Here is a 23,032-nt window from a genome sequence, read left to right as displayed (position 1 = left end):
GCCGTCTCAGTACCTGACACTGACCGGCCGACCGTTAATGAATATTTACTGAAACCTACCGCACAGCCAAAGCTGACAGTCGTGATTCTGCTCTTCTATTGTTTGCTTTCTGTCAATTGACTCAACACTGTTGTGATACGGGAAAGCACAAAAGGCGTCTTGTCATGTCATGGGTTTACACAAAAGATATGGGATTGCTTATGATGCAAACAAGTGTGTGCAGAAAATAACAAGGGGAGCGAACCAAAGTGCAAACAGACAGCTGCACAAGCCCGTATTTCCCCTAAAAGAGAGAAACAGGTCCTCGGTTTTCTGGTGGCAGGCAACAGGCGGAGAAAAAAAATAATGAGTTACAAAACTTAGGACAGTCGCACGTACGCACGCCAAACTTTTTCCCCGTAGCATATACATAGCACTGCATCAGCTATACAAACAGCTCAGACAGTGAGTTATTGCTTTTGGCCTCACTGTCTAGACAGTACTCTCTTCTAGCGTCAGCTGAGGCTTTCAAACACATGGTGAGCATTCCCAGTGTGCCAACAGCTGATTCAAGATGCACAGCAGAAAGTCACATCGGCTTGACCACACACACACGATGAAATCCCCGTCTTTTTGATAGGGGTGGGAGGTTGCAGCTGTCAGTCTATTTTTTGGGGGACAGAGGAGAGGCTGGGGTGGACATCAGGGTGTGGTGTGTGGCACTGCACATTTTCTGAATCCTCACAAAGTTTGAAATGCCTGTGAGTTGACCTCAACATTGACATGAGCATGAAAGGTTAAAGCAAAAATAATTATGACACGTGAACCTCATTTTTCCGCCTGCTTCCCCCATTTAATCTCAAAACTCTAAGAATGTAATGTTATATTTATGCCAACAGGGGCATATCCTAATGTTTTCTTTGAAAAGGAAGTTTAAGTCACAAATATACAGTCAGCACCTTCAGCCATGCCCCCACCGTGGCTCATCTAGATCCACCGTCTGGATGGGCTACAATGAATCCTGTGATTTGTTTGGACATGCGTCACTCAGAAAACAGTCAGCCAATCAGAAGAGAGGCTCATTAATATTAACGAGACAAGACGGGACACAAAGGGACCCTGTTATTCCTCGAGCTCCAGAGAGAAGCGTGAGATGTAAAACTACACTGAGGTGGTTTTAGGTAGTTCAAATCACACATAGATTTTCTTATGGATGCCAAAACCTCAAACGTAAGAGTGGAAAAGTTTAGAACATGGGATGAAATATTGAAAAACTAGATGATAATGAGTTTATACAGTCGATTAGATTAAGTCACATCCACATGACGATGATTTCTCCGTTCTTTTGCCGTCAGTCAAACGCTTGTCTTACATTCACCAATGCACACATTTAAATGAGAACGTCTGAAGTGGAAAATGAGATTCTTCAAAGCTCCAACTACTTTCAAGAGTTTGTGACAATTGTCACATCACCACACGGACGATCAAATTCATACTTAAGTGGACGTAAGTGCTGCCCTCCTTCAACTGTACAAAAAAAGAAAAAAGAAACAACACTAGTTATGCCTAAAATGGAAATGAGCTCTTAAGTACCCTCATGTTGTTTGATTGGGCCAATTATGGAAGGCCAGCTTTATACTCTGCTGATAAGCACAAAGTTTGATGGTGTTACTACAACTACTTAAAACTTTTCACTCTTCCAAATCAATATCAGCCGTAATGAGGCTACACTTCTGCCCCGGGTGACAAAAATAGCATCAAAAATCTCACTAAAAGATGAGAATGACTGAAAGGAAACAAGACGACAGCTACAGCACACAGGGAGACAAAAGAAACAGACGAGGATGGAGGATCATAACGCTGTTTTTGTTAGTTTTACTAAAAAAGCGTTATAATACTTTTTTCCAGACACTTTTTGACATCCTCTTTCCTCTCCGGACAGTCACTGGTTTTTGTCCATTTCTGTGTGTCAGAGTCTCGAGGTGTGTGCTCCATCACAACGAACATCGAGCCTGCTTTGTGTTTATTCATTCCGGTTTTCACTGCAGTTCCATTATTGTTGCGGTAATGCAGTTGATGCATGTTCAAAGCCTGCCATTATGTTTTCATACCCTGGAGAAATAAATGGAAACCAACGGGATGGGAGAAAAACGCTACAGCAGGATTTAGATTTTAAATTATAGGCAGTGATTTATAGTGTTTGGAGCAAAGATGGAAAAAAATGTAAAAATTTAAAATCATTGGCATGGTCCTTTAAGACTTGTGAAGATGCAGCTGTCAGCAGGATTCAGTGATGTTTTTTAAAAGCAGACGGTCACACCCTCTGCCACACCCCACTTTAAGCCACCCCTCATGAATAATTTATCACATTTATGCCCACGACCAACCATCTGACATAAGATTGTGCAAATTCATTCATAACATGTTTGGATATTGCATGAACGTGGTGCAGGGAGAGAAAAAAAAAGCCGGTCTCACTGAGTTGGCGGAGTTAACCAGGGTATATATAGATAAATGTGTGAATAACTGCAGGTGGCAGAATGTGCATCCTGTCAAACATAAGCTTTGAGATTTGCCTCTGTACGATGCAAAGCTGCTCTGAGACCAGCTGATAAACAGGACCTGGTCGTCTGCAGGCTGCCCTCCTGTCAGTTTAAACCAGCCAGCCTCACACGTATTAAATTTCAGTTATAGTTACATAAACTGGGATGTCTTGAGTACTTTAGCTTTCGAACACACCCTTACACAAACAAAAGCAAACCCCCCACACAGAAGGAACATGACATGGTTCTCACTCTCTGTGGGGAAGAAGGAAGACATCCTGTTTTTTAAGCTAATAAACAGTCATTCCTTCAGGCGACTCGTTTTATATGCTTTATATCATGATCCCCCTCCCCTGCCACAAATAAACACACGCATGCATGCGCGCTCACTCACACCTGGTTGCAAACTCAGCAGCATAAATAACCCAGTTATAAGATTTGCCTGCCAAAACATTGTGTAAGAGGCACCTCTGGGTTTAACAAGGACGGATACAGTCTCCATCTTACACAGCTGCCATCCACCTTTATTTTCTTCTTCTTCTTCTTTTTTCTTCACACAAATGCAAGTGCAAACGTGTACAGGCAGCACAGACACACACACACGTGGCCAAATCAGACAGCTGATCATCTCGCACACAAAAGCACATCTTTCAACACAGATGCTCCAGGATGCACACCAGCAGAAGGATAAACAGTTGATATGGGAGGATATTGCTCTGTTCATATTTTCTGATGTGTTATTAATACACCGGCACAAACATTGCGTCACCGAAGCATAATTTCATTCTTACTTGAGACGCTTTGAAACCAGCCTTTCACCAGGGTGATATGATGGTTTCACACCATATTAAAATAGCGTGCTGTTGCTGTATGTGTCAAAAACACGCAATGTCGCACGCAGCTTTCGACTCGCATAACACTTTTTAAGCTTTTTAGCCCAATGAATAAAAATTAAGGGGGTGGCGTCTTGCTTCTGAGAGAGATCATTTAGCTATTTTAGAGAAAATGTTCCCCTCTTTCGATATTGTGACGAACAGCTCGTCATTTTTTTGGGGCTGCAACTAATGATTAATTAGTTTGTTTGATCTATAAATAGTGACCGCTCCTCACAGGACTCCCAGAGCTCAAACCGACATCTTCAAATGTCTTGTTTTGTCTGACCAGCAGTCCAGATACTCAGCTTACTGTCACACTTGAGAAGCAGCAGCCATCCCTTTGCTTACAGAAATACTAAAAATAAAAATAATTAGCAGCATTGTTGCCAGTTAATTTTTATGATCGACCAACAGATTTTCGAGCCCGGGAGGATTTATTTGCAACACACCACTGTGTAGCAGAATTGCCAATATCAGTGATGATGCTGGCAACATGTCATAATCGCATTAGAAAACATCCTCTAGTGATCTGTGCCAATTATTACCACTTCATAAAACTGAAGCTACTCTTTTTCCACTACCTGGAATGTACTTCACTAACTGCCTCCCATATGATTCATGATTATTATGTAACATGAAAACCCTCCTTTAGCCAGCCTACACTGTACAGCAGATCTGCATTGTGAGTGTGTGCAGTCCTCTGTACTGTACAGTACACAGAACAATACATCTTCACACTGAGAGGAGGCGAAAGAAAGTCTTTTTGCTGCCTCAATCCCAGTGAAAGTGACTTGTGGCGTGCTGAAAGGGGACGTGAAGGCAAGGCGCAGACTGGTAATCCTCTTGGCCAAGTGGGGGCCCCTCCAGCGTGCCGACTTCCACTCCCTCTCCCGCCCCCCCTCCCCTGTCCCCCGGCAGCGCTGACAGGCCTCCCCATCCAGGAACAGAAAAGCCATCTGGTGTTTGTTTGGGACAGTTCGCAGGCAGGCAGGATGTAGCGTGTTGTGTTGTGTTGTATGTGCATGCGTGTGTGTGTGTCAGCAATCATGCCTGTGTTCAGCGTGTGTTATGTGTCATCATCAGGTGTTCACGCTTCAACTTGCATTTTGTCTGTGAGACGCAATGAGCTGCAGGTAGCATGAAAAATGTGTCACACGGTGGCTTTACCTCCAGGGATGACTTACTGTACAACAAAGCTTGTGCTGGGTGTCTTCACGCCCACTGGATGACTTCATACCCCGGGGGGGTGTTGGTAATGTGTGATGTAGGGTCGTCTATGATATGTGTGTGTGTGTGTGTGTGTGTACCCATAGACTACACTGTGTATTCAAACGTGTGTGTGTGTGTGTGTGTGTGTGTGTGTGAGTTAATTACAGACAAATGCAGGTTGTCTATGATCAGCTCTTGAACAGAGGTCGTCAGACTGTATAGGGTTAATCTGTGACTAAAGTCCAAATATCACATTAACCTAGTTCAGCACACACACACACACACACACAGCTGTTCCCATGCATCTGTCATTATTGCAGTGATTATCGACGTAGCCTACTTCCACCTGACTCATGATGACTAGTAGTTGCTCTCTAAAACTAACCCTTTCTGATTCACCTGTGTCATTACAGGTGTGCCTCGACTGACACACACACATGCACGCACGCACGCACACACACAGCAGATGCGGATTTACCTCCGTTAATCTAAAACAGAGTGGGAGCATTTCACGGTGCACAAATAAGAGCTGAAAGCTTTCTCTGATGACTTACCGAGCAGCGCACAGGCGAGCAGGAGCGCACCGGTTGCCATTGTGTGCGTGTGTTGCCCCGCAGATTCACTTCCAATATTCCCTTTAGATGAAGAGGTGATGATGACTAGTCGGGCTGTTTGATAGTGTGGTTTTTAAAAAAAATCGTTGGTCCTGAATCAGAAAGAGGAAGACGGAGGTGGTGGAGGTGGAGAAGAAGGAGGAGGAGGAGGAGATCTATGAATCCCGAGCGATAGAAGCGGCCGGGGCTTCCACAGCCGGTGAGTCCGGCGGTGTCCGACTCACCTCTCCGGTGTCCTCCTGCTTAAGGGGGAGGGCGAGAAGAGAAGAGAAGGAAAAAAAAAGCATGGGGTGTCTTTTCCCCTTGCTTTCACCCTCACCTATCTGCTTCTATCGCTGACGACGTGTGCGTATATGCCAAGCGCCTGGGCGACCCAACCCACTCCCGGTTTACTACGCATCCGAGACTGCGGAGGCGATTCACACTCGCCTCCTCGGTATAAAAAAAAAAAAAAAAAGAAAAAGAAAAAAAAAAAGTCCAGCACGTATTTTGGAAACCTGCTCACTCACAAGGGGGGCTAATTACGCGCAAGGGGGGGTTGATGGATGTGAGAGTGCAAGTCCTTGTTATGATTTTTGTCCTGCCCCTCTCTCCTCTTTCCGGCACTGATGTGGGGAATCGCAGTCCAGGCAGGCAGGCAGGCAGGCAGGCTCTGGCGTCCTCCACGGAAATCCCGGAGACTATAATCAATCTCCTCACTATCGCTCCGCAGAAAGCCCAATGGGCGGGCGCTCTAGATGAGGCAGACAGGGCTTTGTGCTCTGACACAATACATCACATTAATCAATGAAGACTTTCACTCCAAACACCGACCCCTCACTTGCGCACCACCGATACACCTGAGCCGGTGTGTCCTAATTCTAAAATGTATCCAAGAATGTTTTTTTTGTTTTTCCAAACAGACGCACATTTACATAATAAACACTGACTGGATTAGAATCTGTCTGATAAATGCGGGCGCGTCTGGTCCAGGAGAGTCCACCGTGTTTCCGTCTCCAAGGTTATTTCCCTGTTTCCTGCTTTGCTCTAAAGCCACTTTTGTTTGCCTGGCACTTTTTGAAAACTTACCAGCGTGCTTGCTTTTTCTTGCCTCCACCCACCAAACAGAGACCACGCCCCGGCCGCGTGGGACACACCATCCGTCCACACACCGTGGGTTGAATTGGAATTATTCTGGGGCAGGATGTTAAAGGGTTTGAATGGGTTAAGTGAAGTGGATTATAATTAAATCACAAAAAAGCTTTTTTTTATTTTTTATTATTTAGCAGGGTAGAGTTTAAACACCTCTTTGAGGGCTGACATGAATCACATTATACTGCATATTAAGTGTATAATTATGGGGTGTTTCAAAAGAGGAAAAAAGAAATAAAAGCCCTGTTTTTGAAACTAGATTGTGCGCCTGTGATTTATTTATGGTGTTTACTTGTCTTGTGCTCATCACAAAAGTCACCTTCTCTCTCACACACACACACACACACACACAACACACACACACACACACACACACACACGCACACACACCACCTCCAAACTCCCCCCTCTCTCTCTCTCCATACACACAACTGGCAATCAGCATAATGAGCTGTCACTCTGCTTGGGAACTGTGGGAAACATCAGAACAAACACTCCCCCTTCCCCCCACCCAAACACACACACACACACACACACACACACACACACACATCATCATCTTCTTTCAGAGGTTGCAAGTATGCAAAATACAACCTCTCCGTGTTTCAGATCATAAGTAGATAAACCCAACATTACTTTGACATGTGCTCAGGTTTTATTTATTCGTATGACTCTTCTGCCGCTGATGCTGCTGCGATATTAGCCAGATCTCAAAATAGACATAGGGTGAATGGGAGTTTGCAGGCAAACAGAAAATAGCACAATGAGATAATACGGCTTTGGTGTGAAGAAGAAGAAGAAGAAGAAGCTGTGAAAGAGAGAGCGTCGCTATCTGGAAAGGATAGAAACATAAATTCCCCCCAAAAAATCTCTCTAACTTAGTGAAACGCAAAGCTCCCTCCTGTGTAATACATAAATAAATGAGCAGGTCTTTGCATGTGCATACAAAAAGTAATTGCAATGGACCCATCTGGTATTCTCTTTATCTACTGGGAATTGCAAGTTCCCGAACACTGTCTGAATGCAACATGAATACCTTTTCTTTCTTTTTTTTTTGGAAGCAGTAAAAATGATTTTCCCTCCTTTGCTGGGCTCATGGATTTCAGCTTAGATAAAACTTCCTGAACAAGCAGCAGAATGTATCTGGACCCCGAGGCCCCAGCAGAAATGTTTACACTGTAAATACACTGTGTTAACCCCGCGTTTGAATAACAGTTTAACCGTTTTAACAGTTTAATTGGGAGAAAGAGATCTTCGCGTCCCTCCTTCTGTCTCAAACTGTGTCATGGTAAAGAGAGACAGATTTTTGCATGCTTACATAGAGAAAACAAAAGCTTTAGTGGCCAACAAAAGTAAGCCAGACTGGGATTAGACACTGATACGAAGCACATGGGCTATTGGTCCAGTTTTTTCCAAAGGGTCTATCCAAGTCCAGTGCAGCTGAATTAATATACAGCCAAACAGAGCTGGCTAGGTAGGCCATGTGCATTACACCTGGTCTACATATTGCAGCTCCTAAATTTAGCTCAGATCTCCACGGACTTCTTATTGCATAGACGAGTGATGGCACAGTTTGCACAGGCACAGGCAGCTAAGAGGCAGTTTTAACGCTGTTTGAGCCAAGCCTCATGTACGCACGGAAGATGATCTCACCTTTGACCCCCTGACATTACCCATAAGTCTGTTTATTCAGAGAAGAGAAAAACGTCTGCAAGTGGGAACTGGGGAAAAAACAATAGGTCTCCATGGAAACAGAGTAGTTTGAATCGTGTGCACTTTAAAACCAGGATCCATCACTTAGATAAAGTCTTTTTTTCTTTCCCGTTGTGTCTTGTGTAATTGATCAGCATCGACTGAAGCTCCTACAGGCCCGCTTGTTTTTTTGTTTAAATCTTATCCGGTGCCCTTACAGAGCTATTTATTGAGCTGGTATCAGCAGGGTTACATGGGAGAGCTGTGAGAGGCCCGTTCACTTGTTTCATCACGCACACGTTTTCATAGAGCTTCCCCAAAGTAAATGAATGATTTATCAGATTTCCATGTGCGTTTCCTCCTGCAGTCTCACTTCGAGATGTTACTTTTACACATAAGAGCATTTAGACGCAATCCACACACATACGCATGCACATAACATGATCACAGGCTGACACGAGCGTCACTCCGAATTCCTCGCTGAGACAATGAACAAACACACCAAAAACAAACCACGCAAGCGCTGACGAATCCCAGACGTAAGCCGGAGTGCACAAAGGATACAAGGAGCCCTGTTACATAAATGATCTCTGAAACAAAAAAGACAATGATAAATAAGTAAACAAAAGCTCTTTGTTGTGATGGAGTCGAAAAGCAATATACAAAAGCCGACTTCTGCAGTCACTTCCAGCCGTATTTATTTTAAGCGGCTTCCTTAAAAGTAGAGAGAGAGGGATGGGGGAAATAATCCAGATGGGGAAAGATAAACAGAGAAAGTGAAACATTTCATTGTCAAACTAAGTTATGTTGCAATATGTGGTTCCTCTGAATTAAACAAGTGGTAAATAAGAATCAAATGTTGTTTATAGAGGTAACAACTATTGTGCAAAACTACGGACACACTCACAATCAAAACCAACACTTCTCCTGATCCATATACATGTGGCAGGTTATCCTGCTCTGATCTTATAAAGCTTCTCTCAGTAGGGCCATGAGGATGTATCGTCACAGGTACCGGTGTGACATATTGTGTATACCGTGGGTTTTTGACAGTAAGCAGACTGACAGACAGCGAGCAGAAGGCAACACTCCAGCTGGGACCAACCAAGAGATCCAAGAGTGCCACTCTTCCATCTAGGATTTAATGTGAGCTGAGTCACTGCAACAGTCGAAGTAATACAGTCCAATTTCGCACGCCGCACTTCAACATCAGCTCGTAAGATTGCACTCTGCATTGTCAGATAACCTTTGATTATCTGCAGCCGAGGCCGGTGCAGTCAAATATGTCATTTTGCTCTTATGATCGAAAACAAGTGTCACACACAAGCTGTTTTTTTTTTGGCTTAAAAGAGCTAAAAAAAATAATAATAATAAAGCGCAGTCATCTCAACCACAGTCCCGCATGACAAACTTGCACTGTATACATTCACAGCCACAGTCACAGAGGGCTTTCTTTTACATTGCATTAGCCTGCCAGGAGCAGAAATTGCAACATTTCCCAGCAGATTAATTATTCATCTATGGGGTTCTTAATGTAGAATATTAATATGAAATGACTGTCAAGCTACACTTCTTTTTCCTTTTTCATCCCTCGCCTGTGATCACCCTTTTCTCTCCCTGTCTTTGTCATTTCTGTGCAACATACTACTCAGTCTTTTTTTTAACCTTCCACTTGAAAACTTCTGATGCTCCATAATTATATATACTTATACTTATGTATAAGCCTGAATACATGCATGTGCTTGAACTGCTTTTCTTTGGAGACCACTTTGCAGTAGATGTGTGTTTACATGCATGTAAGTATGTACAGAGGATTTTAATAACACCCAGCGCATGCAGGTTTTGTGGTAATTACTACGCTTGAGTGAAACCGTCCACTCCTTTGCGTGTACCTTTGCAGGTGGTTGTAATGACATTAGTATACGTCTACTACAGCGCCTTTGTTTTCAAATTACAGCAGAGCTGACACTGCAAGGAGGGCAGGAGCATCACATGTAATTTTCATTATCACTAGCTGACAGGTGGTTGCAATAAATAGCCTATATTTATTTAATTGCAAATGATTACGGCGTCTGGCAATAAAAAAGCTTTTGTGCCAAGTGAACAAATACTTAAACATCTGAGTAACAATAGAGCTTTTCACTCAGTCTGGATATGCTTGCTATTATTACACTGTGTTACACCAGGTGTTAATATACACGTACTTTCAGCAACCGAGCCACCGGGCCACGCTGCATAATGGAACAAGTCAAGATACAATTATGAGTTTCTAGCAGCGGCGTGGAGAAAAAACCTGTGTGTCATGAAGAAGGACATCTGTGTACACTTGTTCTTTCGTCGCACGAGGCAGAACTAATTTCCAAAGATCTACATTAAATATAATTTTAGTAAGGTTCATGCACTTGGATTGTGTTCATCTCTGCTCTGTCTTTCTTTTGTCTTTCTTTCTCATCTTGATTACGTGGGTGTTGACTAAAGTGTGAGCACAGCTGACTGTCATACATTATTCATTTGCAGAGTACTGGACACACACAAGTAATCACACACATGCACATCCACACACACACACACACACACACGCACACAGATGCTGTACTCTTAGGAAATAGCTCATGATGGCAAGGGCATCAAGGTGAGCTCAGACACGCTGTGGAGGTTGTTCGACTTTACGCCCCAAAACACCAACCGCATTACACAACACACACGCGTTTCATCATCATCCCTCACAGGTACAGGCTTGTCCTTTTTGCTGTTGGGTAACAACAACAAAGCAGATGCTATCTATCAACTCCAGGCTGAAAAACACAATTTGTTTTTCCATGGTCACACTTACTGGAGCCTTTACTTCGTGTATGCAGAACAAGGTTATTTTGTTCCCACAGCACAGCCCTGTAGAAACTGACATGAGTCACGGCTGTAAGAGGAAGCATGTGGGCAAAAAGATGCTTTTGAAGGTGCAGCTAATACACAACCAGATTACTGAATCACGGCATTATCCACGCTGATAACAAAGGAAACACTCTCTATCAAGACCAAATCTACCGTGGCATTCATAGTGAATTATAACACATTCGTAAAGCTTTACGACTACACACACTGTGCTTTCTGGTGTACTATATAAAATAAAGCATTATAAATATAACTGAACTAGAACCTGAAGTGCTCTTGACTAGTTATAAATTAGAGGTTGATTGATGACACATTATGACTACCTATACTCACCTATACTCACCTATACTCACACCTCGGCAATCAGCTGTAGCAAGAACTTATAGTATGCTTTAACAGTGCCATCAGTTATGAATGTACAGTATGTGCTACGTAAAGTGAAGTACATATTGAAGCATCTATAATAATGCATGCATCCTAATATTTTATTGTTGGTACTAAGGATAATACATTTTCATTCATTTAAAAGAACCTGTGCTTATTATTATAGGCATAAAACATACATGGGGCCGGAAAGTACAGGTCTATTTATTATGAGTCACACTATATTCCTATATATATATATATATATATATATATATATATATTATATATTATTATCTATATAATTATATAATATATATATATGACTGTTGATTTAGTGCACCAGAAAGCATTCTGTGTGTTTATGAGTGTAGCCATAAAGCATTATGAATGCATTATAAATCACTATGAATGCCGCCATAACACGCTTTAGATGTAAAGTATGTTACCCATCCTTTACTTTTGCATTGTAGATTTTGCAACATAATTTCATTAATTTAAGTAATAAACTGAGCAACATGGCATCAGTAAGTTCATTTCACTGAGGTGGCAGTCAAGTCTGGAGATATTACAGAGGAGTTCTCGCTGTAATTGTAACATTTAGGAGGATTTCTGCAACCAGAAGATCTCTCATCTGTTACTCCCACTTCAGACCAACAGAACACAACCACACAACAACAATGCATTATCCAAACCCTGCTCCTAAACAACCCTGAACACAGGTCTGCTCATGTTGCTCATCATGTTCAGTTATAAAAAATATGCAAACAGGCATCACAAACTAAGCTCAAACAATAAAAAATATGCAAACAGGCATCACAAACTAAGCTCAAACATGTTCTCAAACTTGTTTTCAATTCACGGTAAATATCAGTAAATGACATTCAATGCGTAGGTAGAGAAGTTCATTGAAACACCACATTGTAGTACATAACCTTCTATCCCCAATTCAGTTTTTTCTTTTTTGGTAAAACCTTTAACCAAGGATGTATTCTTGTCCTCAGACAAAGGTGCAGTTTGTATTAATTTAACCAAAGCTCTGTGCTGCTGATGTTTCTCTACAGGCATTATTCTGATTTAAAGCACTGCTGTGTAACTTTCCTACCATAAAATAACCGATTTCCACCTTGTGTTTTGGTGGAACTGGATCATATTTTATGGAGAAAATGTTTTCTGGTTTTCCCTCTGATGTCCTCAGCTGCTCCGCCTAAACTCTCTGTGATTTACAGAGTCTCCTGATGGACGGTGAAGTAAACTGCTGTGAACTATAGCTGCTGTTAGCTCATGTGAGCTCAGTTTGTTAGCTGTGAGCCCAGAGCACCGGGGGGTGTTTGTAGCACAGGTGTTTAAGACCACTGTCTTGTGGGCGAATGCTGACACAAAGTGCAGCTGGCGTTGTTCCAGAACAACGATGTAACCGGGCTTAGCAGCCTCTATGAACATAATGGCAGGGACGAAAAGACAGAAGAGGACGCTGACGGAGGAAGCCAAGAGAGAAAATGGAAAAGTGACCAAGCAAGATGCCGTCAGGCAAGAGTAAATCTGGGACCGCCTTATCGTTGGCGAAATGAAAGGCTGAAGACAGACGCCTAGCTGGCTGCTACGTCTTCTGTTGCTGTTGTTTGATTTTTGGCTGTTAGCAAAGTTGTCGACTTGCAAGTTTCTGATCATGAGTAAAAATCATAATATAAAAACACATTTGTTATTCTTACCTTCATAGTCATGTCAGTCAGCTTCTTTCATCTTTTCTCTGTTGGCATAGTTTGTCTGTTGCTTCTCCACTTTAACAAAGCTGATGCATTTAAATGATTTGGACTTAAATGATTCTGAATTTTCTTTCAGGCGTCATATTGATTTTACTGTCCAAGTAAAAAACTGATTCAGATTGAAGTGTCATTATCACTTATTGGATCCTCGTGTTCACACACACTGTGGAGACATGCTTTTAAGTTTAAAGCACCCTCAGACTGGAGTGACTCAATCAGATCAATCATTTCTTTTCATGACTTCGAGACTCGTTCGCTTGCTCCTCTCAAAAGAAATTCTTGTTTCTGATTGCATGTACCTTAATTTTTAGCTTATAGATAGACCCACTACTTTGACATGTCTGGCGGTGTTCCTTTGTTTTATTTCTTGTCAGCTTTGTGCAGACGACACTTGCCACAGAGAAGTTCTCTGAGGTTAGAGACTGTGAGATATGCGAGCTCTTGTGTTGATGTTATTATTTCATTTGTTTGTGTCCTTTTCATGATTATTACTATTACTTACAGTCTATATTCATTATTTATATAAGCATCTGTTCATTTCCATTCCTTGAAAACATTGTAGTGCATCTTAAGGCTTAAATTTGAAATAAAATGACTTCGTCCTAGCGTCCTTGAGCGAGTCAGACCTCTAAAAAATAAGAAAAACTACAAAATGATAAAAAAAAAACGTTGGGTGGTTATATCCGTGCATCAGCACTGAGAAAACTATGTGACATCATCGCTGACGGTGAAACCTGAGACGGGACAACTGAGTGTGCCACAGTCTCCGGGAAACCAGTATTAAATCCTGTTGAAGGTCACATTGAAGTATTGATGGCGATGACAAAGAATAAGTTACACAATGAACACAGCAAGTCACTCGGATGAAGGCCAGTCATGGAGGCACTTATTGTAGCTATGGCAATGTTACCATCAACACCATCTATCTATCTATCTATCTATCTATCTATCTATCTATCTATCTGTGTATGTGTAAATAGAAGATGTTCTCATATTTCTACTTAGATCAGGGCAATCTGTGCTCTGATATTTAATCAAACCAGTCAGATGGAAGTTAACAAATAATGATTTTTGAGCACCGTGTGTGTGTGTGTGTGTGTGTGTGTGTTTCGCAGAGGTAAAGCCCAGGGCTTCTTAAATGAACAGGTCAGTCCGAGCTTATCTCTGCTGCCTGCCAAACAGAAGAAACATGAGCTGCCTACCTCGAGCTGAGTCATACACTTCCCTCTGTTAAACAAACACACTTGCATATTCATCTGCTCGCATTCGCACAAAGACAAACACACGCACACACACGCACAGATATACTGAGCACAGCAGCACACACTTACACCTGCTATGAAAAACACCGCCTCTGACGCAAGCACAATCTCATGCTTGCACTCCCATGCAGAAGACTTCCTAACGTGTTTTCGAGCCCTTCCATCTCACCAGCATTCATCACTCGCATTTATGTGGATTTTTCATGTCCTTCGACATTCATAGACAGAGGTGCTCTGTGCAATAGCTCTGACTGTTGGAAAAACACTGTTCTGAGGGAGAGAAGCTGCAGAATTTCAACATATGACCAACGTGTGTGGACCTGCAGATCTGAAAACATGCGCACATGAAGGCTCATACTTTAGACTGTGCACAAAATCTGATCTTGCCCAAACAAACTTTGACACACCTCAGGATCATGTACTTTGTGAGCAATAGAGGACCCTGAATGTTATGAATCATAACATATACAACACTTTAAGTCCGGATATTCTCATCTTACATTATGAAGCCAGAAATAATTCTTGTAAGTCTGTATTGATTTCTGGCTCTGACCGTTACAATTACAGTTTGTCGTTTTACGGTAATGAGACTGAGACTTAGTAGGGAAAAAAAAAAAGATATTAGCATTTTAAATAGGATTTTTAGAGTCAACGGCATTGAATTATATGATATTAGTTTAAGCATATTCAACATTCCAGGGGATAATATGCATGCACTTGTAAAATGCTACAGGAAGCTGAGGGCATTTATTGTCGTTGACGGATTGCATGGCCGAGCATTAGCTGCATCGTGATTCGGAACAATCAAGAGTGGATTAAAGCTTATTATGTTCATAAAATCACATTGACCTACTGTGCCTATACTGTGGCGACAACAAAGCCACTGTACAGGCGATCATTTCTCAACATTAAAATACACTCATGAGTTAGTTCAACGTAAACATCTGCAATGAAAAAGAAAAGACGCTGTATATGTCCTGTGGGCAGCACACGAACAGCTAAGCTATCCAAATCCAGGACGTACTCTAACTCCTCAGGACTTCATATCTTCACTCCACTTCTTGGTCCATATTCTCCAAATGACCGAGAGCGTATGTTTGAGAGGGGATGGGATGGGGAGGGTTGGGATTAGTTTTCCTCTCCTTGAACCAGGCAGGGCTGTTAGGAAAAAAGCATTTTAATTGATTTTGAAGTAGTAGCTGTTGGGAATGCCTCTCACCGTTAAAACATGCTTGACACACAGAAATCAAAACAGCTTATTACCACATCAAAGAGGGCAACCGCCCTCTTGCCGTTTTGTGTAAACGAAAACCGCCAATTTTTGATGACACAGAACATAAAGTTATTTTATGAACTTCTCTTTAGCTGCGTTGGGGGGGTCACCTTATTTTAGCATTCTCTGGGTATTTAACTGCAATTATCCTTCAGGGGGGGAGGGATCGCTTCGTGCCTATCATGTACAAGTTGAAAAGGATGCATGTCTACATCATAGCAGGACGCGGAGCGAGCACCAAATCACTGCCGACAAAACGTATGATTGAATTGTGCTGGTAGAAGTGTTTGCTCATCCTCGGAGGTGTTTATCTAAGTGATGTGTGCTCACTGAACAGGTTCAGTCATATGTTTCTTCTGCAGCTCTGATATCAGTCTCCGGCACAGCGTGAGGCTCAGCTCCAGGATAAAGAAGCTGCTTACCAACAGAAATACCAATTACTGCACACTGCATCATGAAGCCTAATGGGCCTGCTGTGGCACAGAGACTCTCAGGATGAAAGAGTTGTAAGTTCTGTTGTGGTAAAAACCTGTATCTCAGCCCTCAGCTGCTTGTTTTAAGACAACTACCAGTGCAGATTTTAAGGGCCTAATGTTGACTCTGTGTATTATAATTGTATAGCAATATATATTGCCGTATATACCATAGACAACAGTTTATTAGAAAGGACAGCGTCTGCTGTTAAGTGACCGTAAACCAGGATCTAAAACTCACAAAAGCTGCCACGCTTTCACACAGAATGAATCTCCTGCCTGAGGTTTGCCTTTCATGTTCGGCTATTTCTCCAGTAAACAGATTATCAAATGTGAAGAATGTCTGTTATTATTATGAATTCTTCTTCAGGTGACCTTGAATTAAACCAAAATCATCTGAAGGCTGCAGCTGAAATGCTCACGGGTTGGGTGTGAAGGCTCTTAGCCACACCCCGAAGGAAAAAAGAAAGAAAGAAAGAAAGAAAATCACGGTTTTACATCTGTGATTGCAGCGTGAGCAGAGGCGCAAACTTCTCATCTCACCTGCAATTTTTCCGCCCTATTTCAATCAGCGCGGGTTTTTCTTTTTGACTAGAGAGCAAGATAAACAGAGGAAGGACTGATTTACGATTCACAGTGAACTGCATGCAGCTAAAACCACAAAAAAGTGGCATAATATCCTCCTGCCTGCCTAATTCAAGGCTGAAAATCCATCATGAACTAAAAAAAAAAAAAAAAACGAGCAGCTTCGGAGATGGCTGAATCCTTACTGTATGTAATTAGGCAGAGATTGGCACATGATGAATAAAAGAAAACGCTGCATTAAAGTATCATGGGACTTCTCATTACCTCTGTTATAACTTGGAGCCAGCCTCAGCTGTGGACTAGAAAAAAAAGAAGAAGATATACCTACAGGCGTAGACATGGACCAGACCATTTCTGTGCCCTCGAGGCCTTTTGTGTCACACTGTAAGACCCTGATGATGTGTGACAGTCTCGGTCTCCTCTGTGTCACATCAACCAGCTGCTCGGAAACAGAGAAACAGCACGAGTGAGTGAATGTGTGTGTGTGTGTGTGAGACAGAGAGGGAGAAAGACACACTGACAGACATAGACTTAAAGTCATTTAACTTAATATTCCTCCATATACTTACCTGACTTGACCAGCGCGCCTTGATGGACAGAAAATATCAATACCAATTAATGTCAGTCATAACTGGTTCATATACAATTATGAAAAGTTTTTCTCTTTTCCCAGTTTCACTGTTAATACTCTCAAGGAGGTGGTTACCATGGTAGCCACAAGGTGATTTAAAAGGGGGGGATGGTCGTGATCATCTAGTTGGAATGATCACGTACACGTTAAACATCACAGTGTACATTTACTGTCATAAGAAGGAAGGGAAATATTTGGAAATGTAAAAGAATGCATGCTGAATGTCGAGTGTGTGCTCTCATCGGGTAAAACATGATTATATTGTGTAAAAAATATTGAATTTTTATTCATTTATTTGCCTCATGTAAGAGTGTGTTCCTCTTTTGCTTGCAGCTGTGCATATGTATCATAAAGAAGTGCAAGTGTCTGTGTGTGTGTGTGTGTGTGTGTGGTTGCAAATGTACACAAACATAAGTGCTGTAAATGCGCCAGGCCCTTGGTCGAAGTGTACAGTGTTTGTCAGCTAATTAGCAACATGAGTTAGTGCGACAGCAGTTGGGGGGGAGCGCCTCCCATGCAGAGAGAGGCTGATGGGAGCTGATGGGCGCAGCAGAGCATCGTTGCTGGTGACTGAGGAAGAGGAGGGAGGGGGGTGGGGTGGGGTGGTGACAGCATCTAAACCACTGCTAATGAAGACATCAGCTCACTGGCACAGCTCATCTTAGTCGGCCGTCAAAACTGCCGTTATGGCGTGAATATATATTGCTCAGACAGCACAGAGGAACAGTCTGATGCTCACACGCTGGTGCGGAGGAACTAAAACATTTGTGCCCGTGAACACACAATTATCTCAGCCCAGTCGGGGATGCTGGTGTCCTGTTGGCTAGTCAAATGTGCAGAACTAAATTAAAGAAAACAGCAAATACTAATCAGATCGCCTCTTGTTTGTCTGACGGATCTGTCAGATTTGAGTCGTACTTGTTTTTTTTTCATACTGATTTTTCTGATTTGCCCGCGTTATCTTGGCATGCAGCAGGCTGGAATAGAGCGGCTTAAAGCAGCAAACAAGTGAAAGTCGACGTTTTAATTTCAGGTTGCTCCTATTATGGTGTTTCCATGACAATTTGAAGGCTATGGCATTAGAAAAAAAGACTATATACCTCTTAAATGTGATGTAGGTGTATATAATGGAAGAAACTAATCGGAAGAAAAAGAATTTCTGATTGCTAAAAAAAGGTAAAACAGAGATCAGATCAGTGGCATAGGAGATAATTATATGAAAGCAACATCAGGCAGAGAGGACAGTTTGCATATAAAGTGTGGAGAAAGATGCAAAGACAGACACTACACGGGGTTTATGCCGAATCTTTCCCAGTAGCTGACAGCAAAATTGTGGCAACAATCTCAGACTTGGTCTCATTCCATTGATTCTCATTTGTTAAAGTCAGACTGACCGTGACATTTCTCCCCTCTCTGCCCTCCAGGAAAACATTTTGGATCCGAGACCCTGATGGGCACTGGGTGTGAGGAGAAAGCCTTCAGTGCCACGGGCTGATATATTGGCTGATTTAGCATCTCGCGTGGTCTCTGCTGATAGAGTCGCCTGATAGCCGCAGAGCTATATTTGTCGCCGGTGCTCTGAGATACCGATGAACGGATGTTTTGGAAGCAGCTGACATTTTCCTCAGCTAAGAGGCCTCTTCTCTGCAGCAGCAGCTCTGTCACTATCAAAATCAGATAACGTCAAACTGTACACAGGCAAACGTTGAAGCCGATTAACCGTTGTTTTCCCATTTCTCTCACGTCAGCATCCTCAGTCAGTAATCACAGTTGTGCTAAATTAATCAAACTAATCCCTGCTGCAGCTGACTCTCTCAGACTCTGTGTTACTTTTGTCTCCTTGGTGATGCTCGACTCAGATCGGCCCTGCCAGCACGACAACCCGCGAGCCAAATAGATGCACGGCAACTCCCACGGCATTAGTTGTGTATGCCCTCAGTTATTCGCATTTGGCACATGTTGCTGTCACTGGAATATGTTTGATATGAATTCCCAATGATTTAGTAACAGACAATTTGTGAATGATTCCAGCACGAGAGTGGCTGCAAGGCTCGCACCACGGGAAAAGAGTAGTCACGTAGCGAAAGCCCCTGAAGTCCTATAAAGAATCATCAGCAGCGTGTTTGTTCATTTTATCAGCTCCATGTTGAGTGTAATCCCAAAATGGAATATCTTTTTTTTGCTTTGCCAGCGAGATGCAAAATGTCTTTGCGGTCTGGTTAAATGGAGTGGTCTGTGGAGAACAGGGTGAGAAGGAATGACAGTGGAGGAACGCTCAGTCAAGATTCATTGTTTTATGCCTATCAGCACAATATATATATAGATTTTAAAGCAAACAAACAAAAGCAAGATTGATTTCATTCTGACACATGAATCAATGCACGCTTCATGGTGTTGTTATAATAAAATCTGACTCTGTCATCATCCTCCTCCTTCTTTTTTTTGTGTCTGTGTGTGTGTGTCTGCCTTCTGTCAGGGGAGATGCACAGTAATGTGGCACATAAGATGAAAGCTGGCTGCGACGGCGTAATGCACATCATGTAGACAGACAGCAAAACATGAAAAGAAAGACACATGCATGTTGGTGAGTTACATTATCGTAAGAGGAGACACGCAGATGAGGCAGCTTTGGAGGGGCGTTCATCCATGTAGTTCCAGCATGTGAGAGTTACAGCTATGAAAGGGGGAGAAAAAAATAAAAAATGGGAGCTCTGAGTTTCATGAGAGCTCCCTTGACAGGGAGCAGAACAGGCTATTACTTCATATTGCACCATTTAAGCTGTTTTTATTTTGGACTCCAACTCCTTCTACCAGCCGGCGCTGTCTCTGGGGATAACAGTCAGGCCTCGACAAGAAAAGGCAGACAGCTCTTAACAGTTTAGAGAGTTGTGTACAGTTTGTGTGTGGATATATGTGTGTGTGTGTGTGTGTGTGTGGTTGGATAAATGAGGTAATTCTCCCTTCGTGTTTGCGTAAAGAGACACCGGGGCTGTCATTCATGCTGAGTTTGCTGTGACTCTTCTCAAAATGCTGCTATTCCTGGTGACAGTGTGTAGTCTGAGGTGTCGCCTTCACACCTCTGAGGCATCATGTTGATTTCCAGCCTCTCCACCTGTATCTGTCCAACTTTGTTGGCTTTTTTTTTTTCCTCCCTCCTCTATCCTCGATAAAAGACAACACACTCACCAGGGCTCGGGGCATCCAGAGAGTTCATATCAGCAAGTGAAGGCAGAGGCACAAGTTTGTAAGTGTTAAATTCTCATATTGGGCGCTGCCATGACAAGCTCTGACTCAACCTTTTCTCTGTTTAACCTGTTGACTACTCCAAGTCTCATGTCCTTTGGGCTAACAATAGCTCCCTCTAGTGCTGACAGATGATAAGACTGATGTGTAGAGACACAGAGAGAGAGAGAGAGAGTAAAAGCATGTAGGTTATGGTTTGGTGAGGAACAGAAAGCTGCTCTGTCAGGACCCTGCGTCTTCTCCTTGTGAGAAAAGGGATTATCAAAGGGAAAGGGAAGGGAGCCATGAGGGAGTCGAGAGGAGTTAAGGGTATAACCAGAGTTTCGGTGAGCTGAGGTGAGAGGAGGCAAAAAGTGCTTCAGAGAAGACTTTCAGATTTCAGGAGAGCCGTTACGTAATTTGTGCAGATGGCAGTTTGAGTGTCTTCCCCCCCTTGTGTCACCACTACCTCTGCCAGGACACATTATCCTCTTGTTCAGGAGGTTTAGAGCTAACTTTGATCACTTGTGCTATGTTTTGTGTGTGTGTGTAGGTGTGTGTGTGTGTGTGTGTGTAGGTGTGTGGGTGTGTGTGTGTGAGGCAGACAGAGACAGAGAAAGAGAGAGAGGGGGCACAGTTACTGTAGATGCACACAATACCAAATATATGGGTAGTCTTTGCTCCTTTTGAGGAAGGTGGCATGCATAGTAGATGCATATCAGACCACAAGAGACCTTTCCCCCTGGGGACATTTTGACTTCTCGTAACATAAAAAGTCTAAACCAGCTGCTAAATGTTGCAGGTTTTCTTGCAGATATAATGTTTAGGCTACCATGTTTAACATCCAATGCTAATATTTGTCATGCATTTTGCTGATAGGAGCGTTTATTCTTGCAGGTAGGAGGAATGAGGAGTTTGAACCGTGATGTCGGCGCCAGATATAAAGTCAAGGGATCGCCGAAGTTATTGCGATTCATTCTGAGGTGGGGCACGAACGTCTGCACTACAAGTTCTTGACAAACGATCCAATAAATGAAGAATTTAAGTCCGTGACAAGACACTCAACCTCATGGTGGCACTAGAGGAAATGTCAGGGAATTACAAAAGTGCTAGATCTTCCTTTGCTTCTGTGTTGATTTCAGGGGATCAGTCTTATCATAAATGTGGAGATATTTCATAAGCTATGTGACGGAGGAGAAGTCAGGGGATCAGCAAAGCCGTTTTTCTGTGCATCATCCATATCTGCACCTACTTTTACTGAAGTTCATCCGATAGTCCTCCAGACATTTTACTAAAATCATTTTCAAAAACTTTATGGTCACACAAGAGGGAAAGTAAAAGCATCAACAACACACAGGTGAAACTAATAACATTTATGATGGCAGGGTGCCATCGAGGTGTGCCGATAAACCTGAAAGACGGCTCGGTTGGTTGTTTCGCTTTCAGATAAGTAACTTTCGTTTTGTGTCATTAATAATATCCACATTCCTGCAGTGCACAATGTTATGGGACAATGGGCTACATGGTTTCCATAATTCTAGTCCTGTGACGGCACATGAAGGACAGAGCATCAAGCTGTGGCCAGATCAGATCTGGAATGAGATCATAGCGGTAGAGATAACCAGCTCACAGCATCCAGCTACATGCTGGCAAACTGGGAACCAAAATATCTTGATGCACTCCTTCCAATGTCAAAACAAAAACCGATGATATGACTTCTTAATATGTTAATGTTTAGACTTAATTAACGACAAAGAGACAGGCGAAGACGAGGGAGCTCGGGCATGGCTTCCGTTGTTCACGCTAGTTTGTCCCTGTTACATCTAGTCTTTGGTGCATAGACACAAGCATTGATTTGCCTCCCAAATTCAATGTTTCTTTGTTTGCTCTGACAGCCATTGCCATGGAAACACAAGGGAGTGGAATTACAGTAAAGTTAAGAGGGGAGGGGGTGTATGAGGGAGCCAGTCCACCAGACTGTGAATTGCTGGTATAATTCAAGACCAAAGACAGTGCTACATCCTCTCTCAGGGGCTGAGAGGACTACAGGCATTGTTTGTCTGTGTACTTTTAGCCTCTAACAGCTTTTTGGAAAAGCTGCTGTTAGTTTTACCTCAAGTCGTACATGACTGGTGTACACTCATCGGACAAGTGCCTTTCTCTGTACGGGAGTAATCTGGTGTCTGAGGCTTGTTTCCTCAAAAGTGAAAGCAAGAAATGGATTCTATTCTTGTCTCTTACACAGATGGGGTGTTAAACATTGATAGGACTGATGCAGGGAGAGAGGGAGAGAGGGACGGAGAGGCATTACATTCTTTTTTTCCCCCTCAAGGTTCCACTTGATTATTCTCCAGCATCCGAATGTGTTGAGTAGGAGCATGTGTTCAAAAAAACAACTCTTAGGGCAGAGATTCAGGATAAACATGTGCTACACAGGTACAGCACGACCTGTGCCATTACTTTGAAGGCGTTTATACTCACATCAGTCACATTCATGTTTTTTTTAATGCACGGTGTCCCAATTT

At 42.7% G+C, this 23,032-nt stretch overlaps 1 protein-coding gene across 1 annotated transcript in view; it reads right to left on the bottom strand.

The window, feature by feature from the left end:
* Window positions 1–6,346, bottom strand: part of igsf3 (immunoglobulin superfamily, member 3) — a 63,815-nt gene extending 57,469 nt beyond the window's left edge. Inside the window, exon 1 of the mRNA XM_010749690.3 lies at window positions 5,161–6,346. Within this exon, the coding sequence (XP_010747992.3) occupies window positions 5,161–5,200 (40 nt within the window). The 5' untranslated portion in view covers window positions 5,201–6,346. The remainder of the gene's footprint in view (window positions 1–5,160) is intronic.
* Between the last annotated feature and the right edge of the window lie 16,686 nt (window positions 6,347–23,032).

Source organism: Larimichthys crocea, chromosome XVIII (genome assembly GCF_000972845.2).
Source record: "Larimichthys crocea isolate SSNF chromosome XVIII, L_crocea_2.0, whole genome shotgun sequence".
Taxonomy (NCBI): Eukaryota; Metazoa; Chordata; class Actinopteri; family Sciaenidae; genus Larimichthys; species Larimichthys crocea.
Note: the sequence above shows the minus strand (reverse complement) of the source record. Positions and strands in the feature narration are given on the sequence as shown.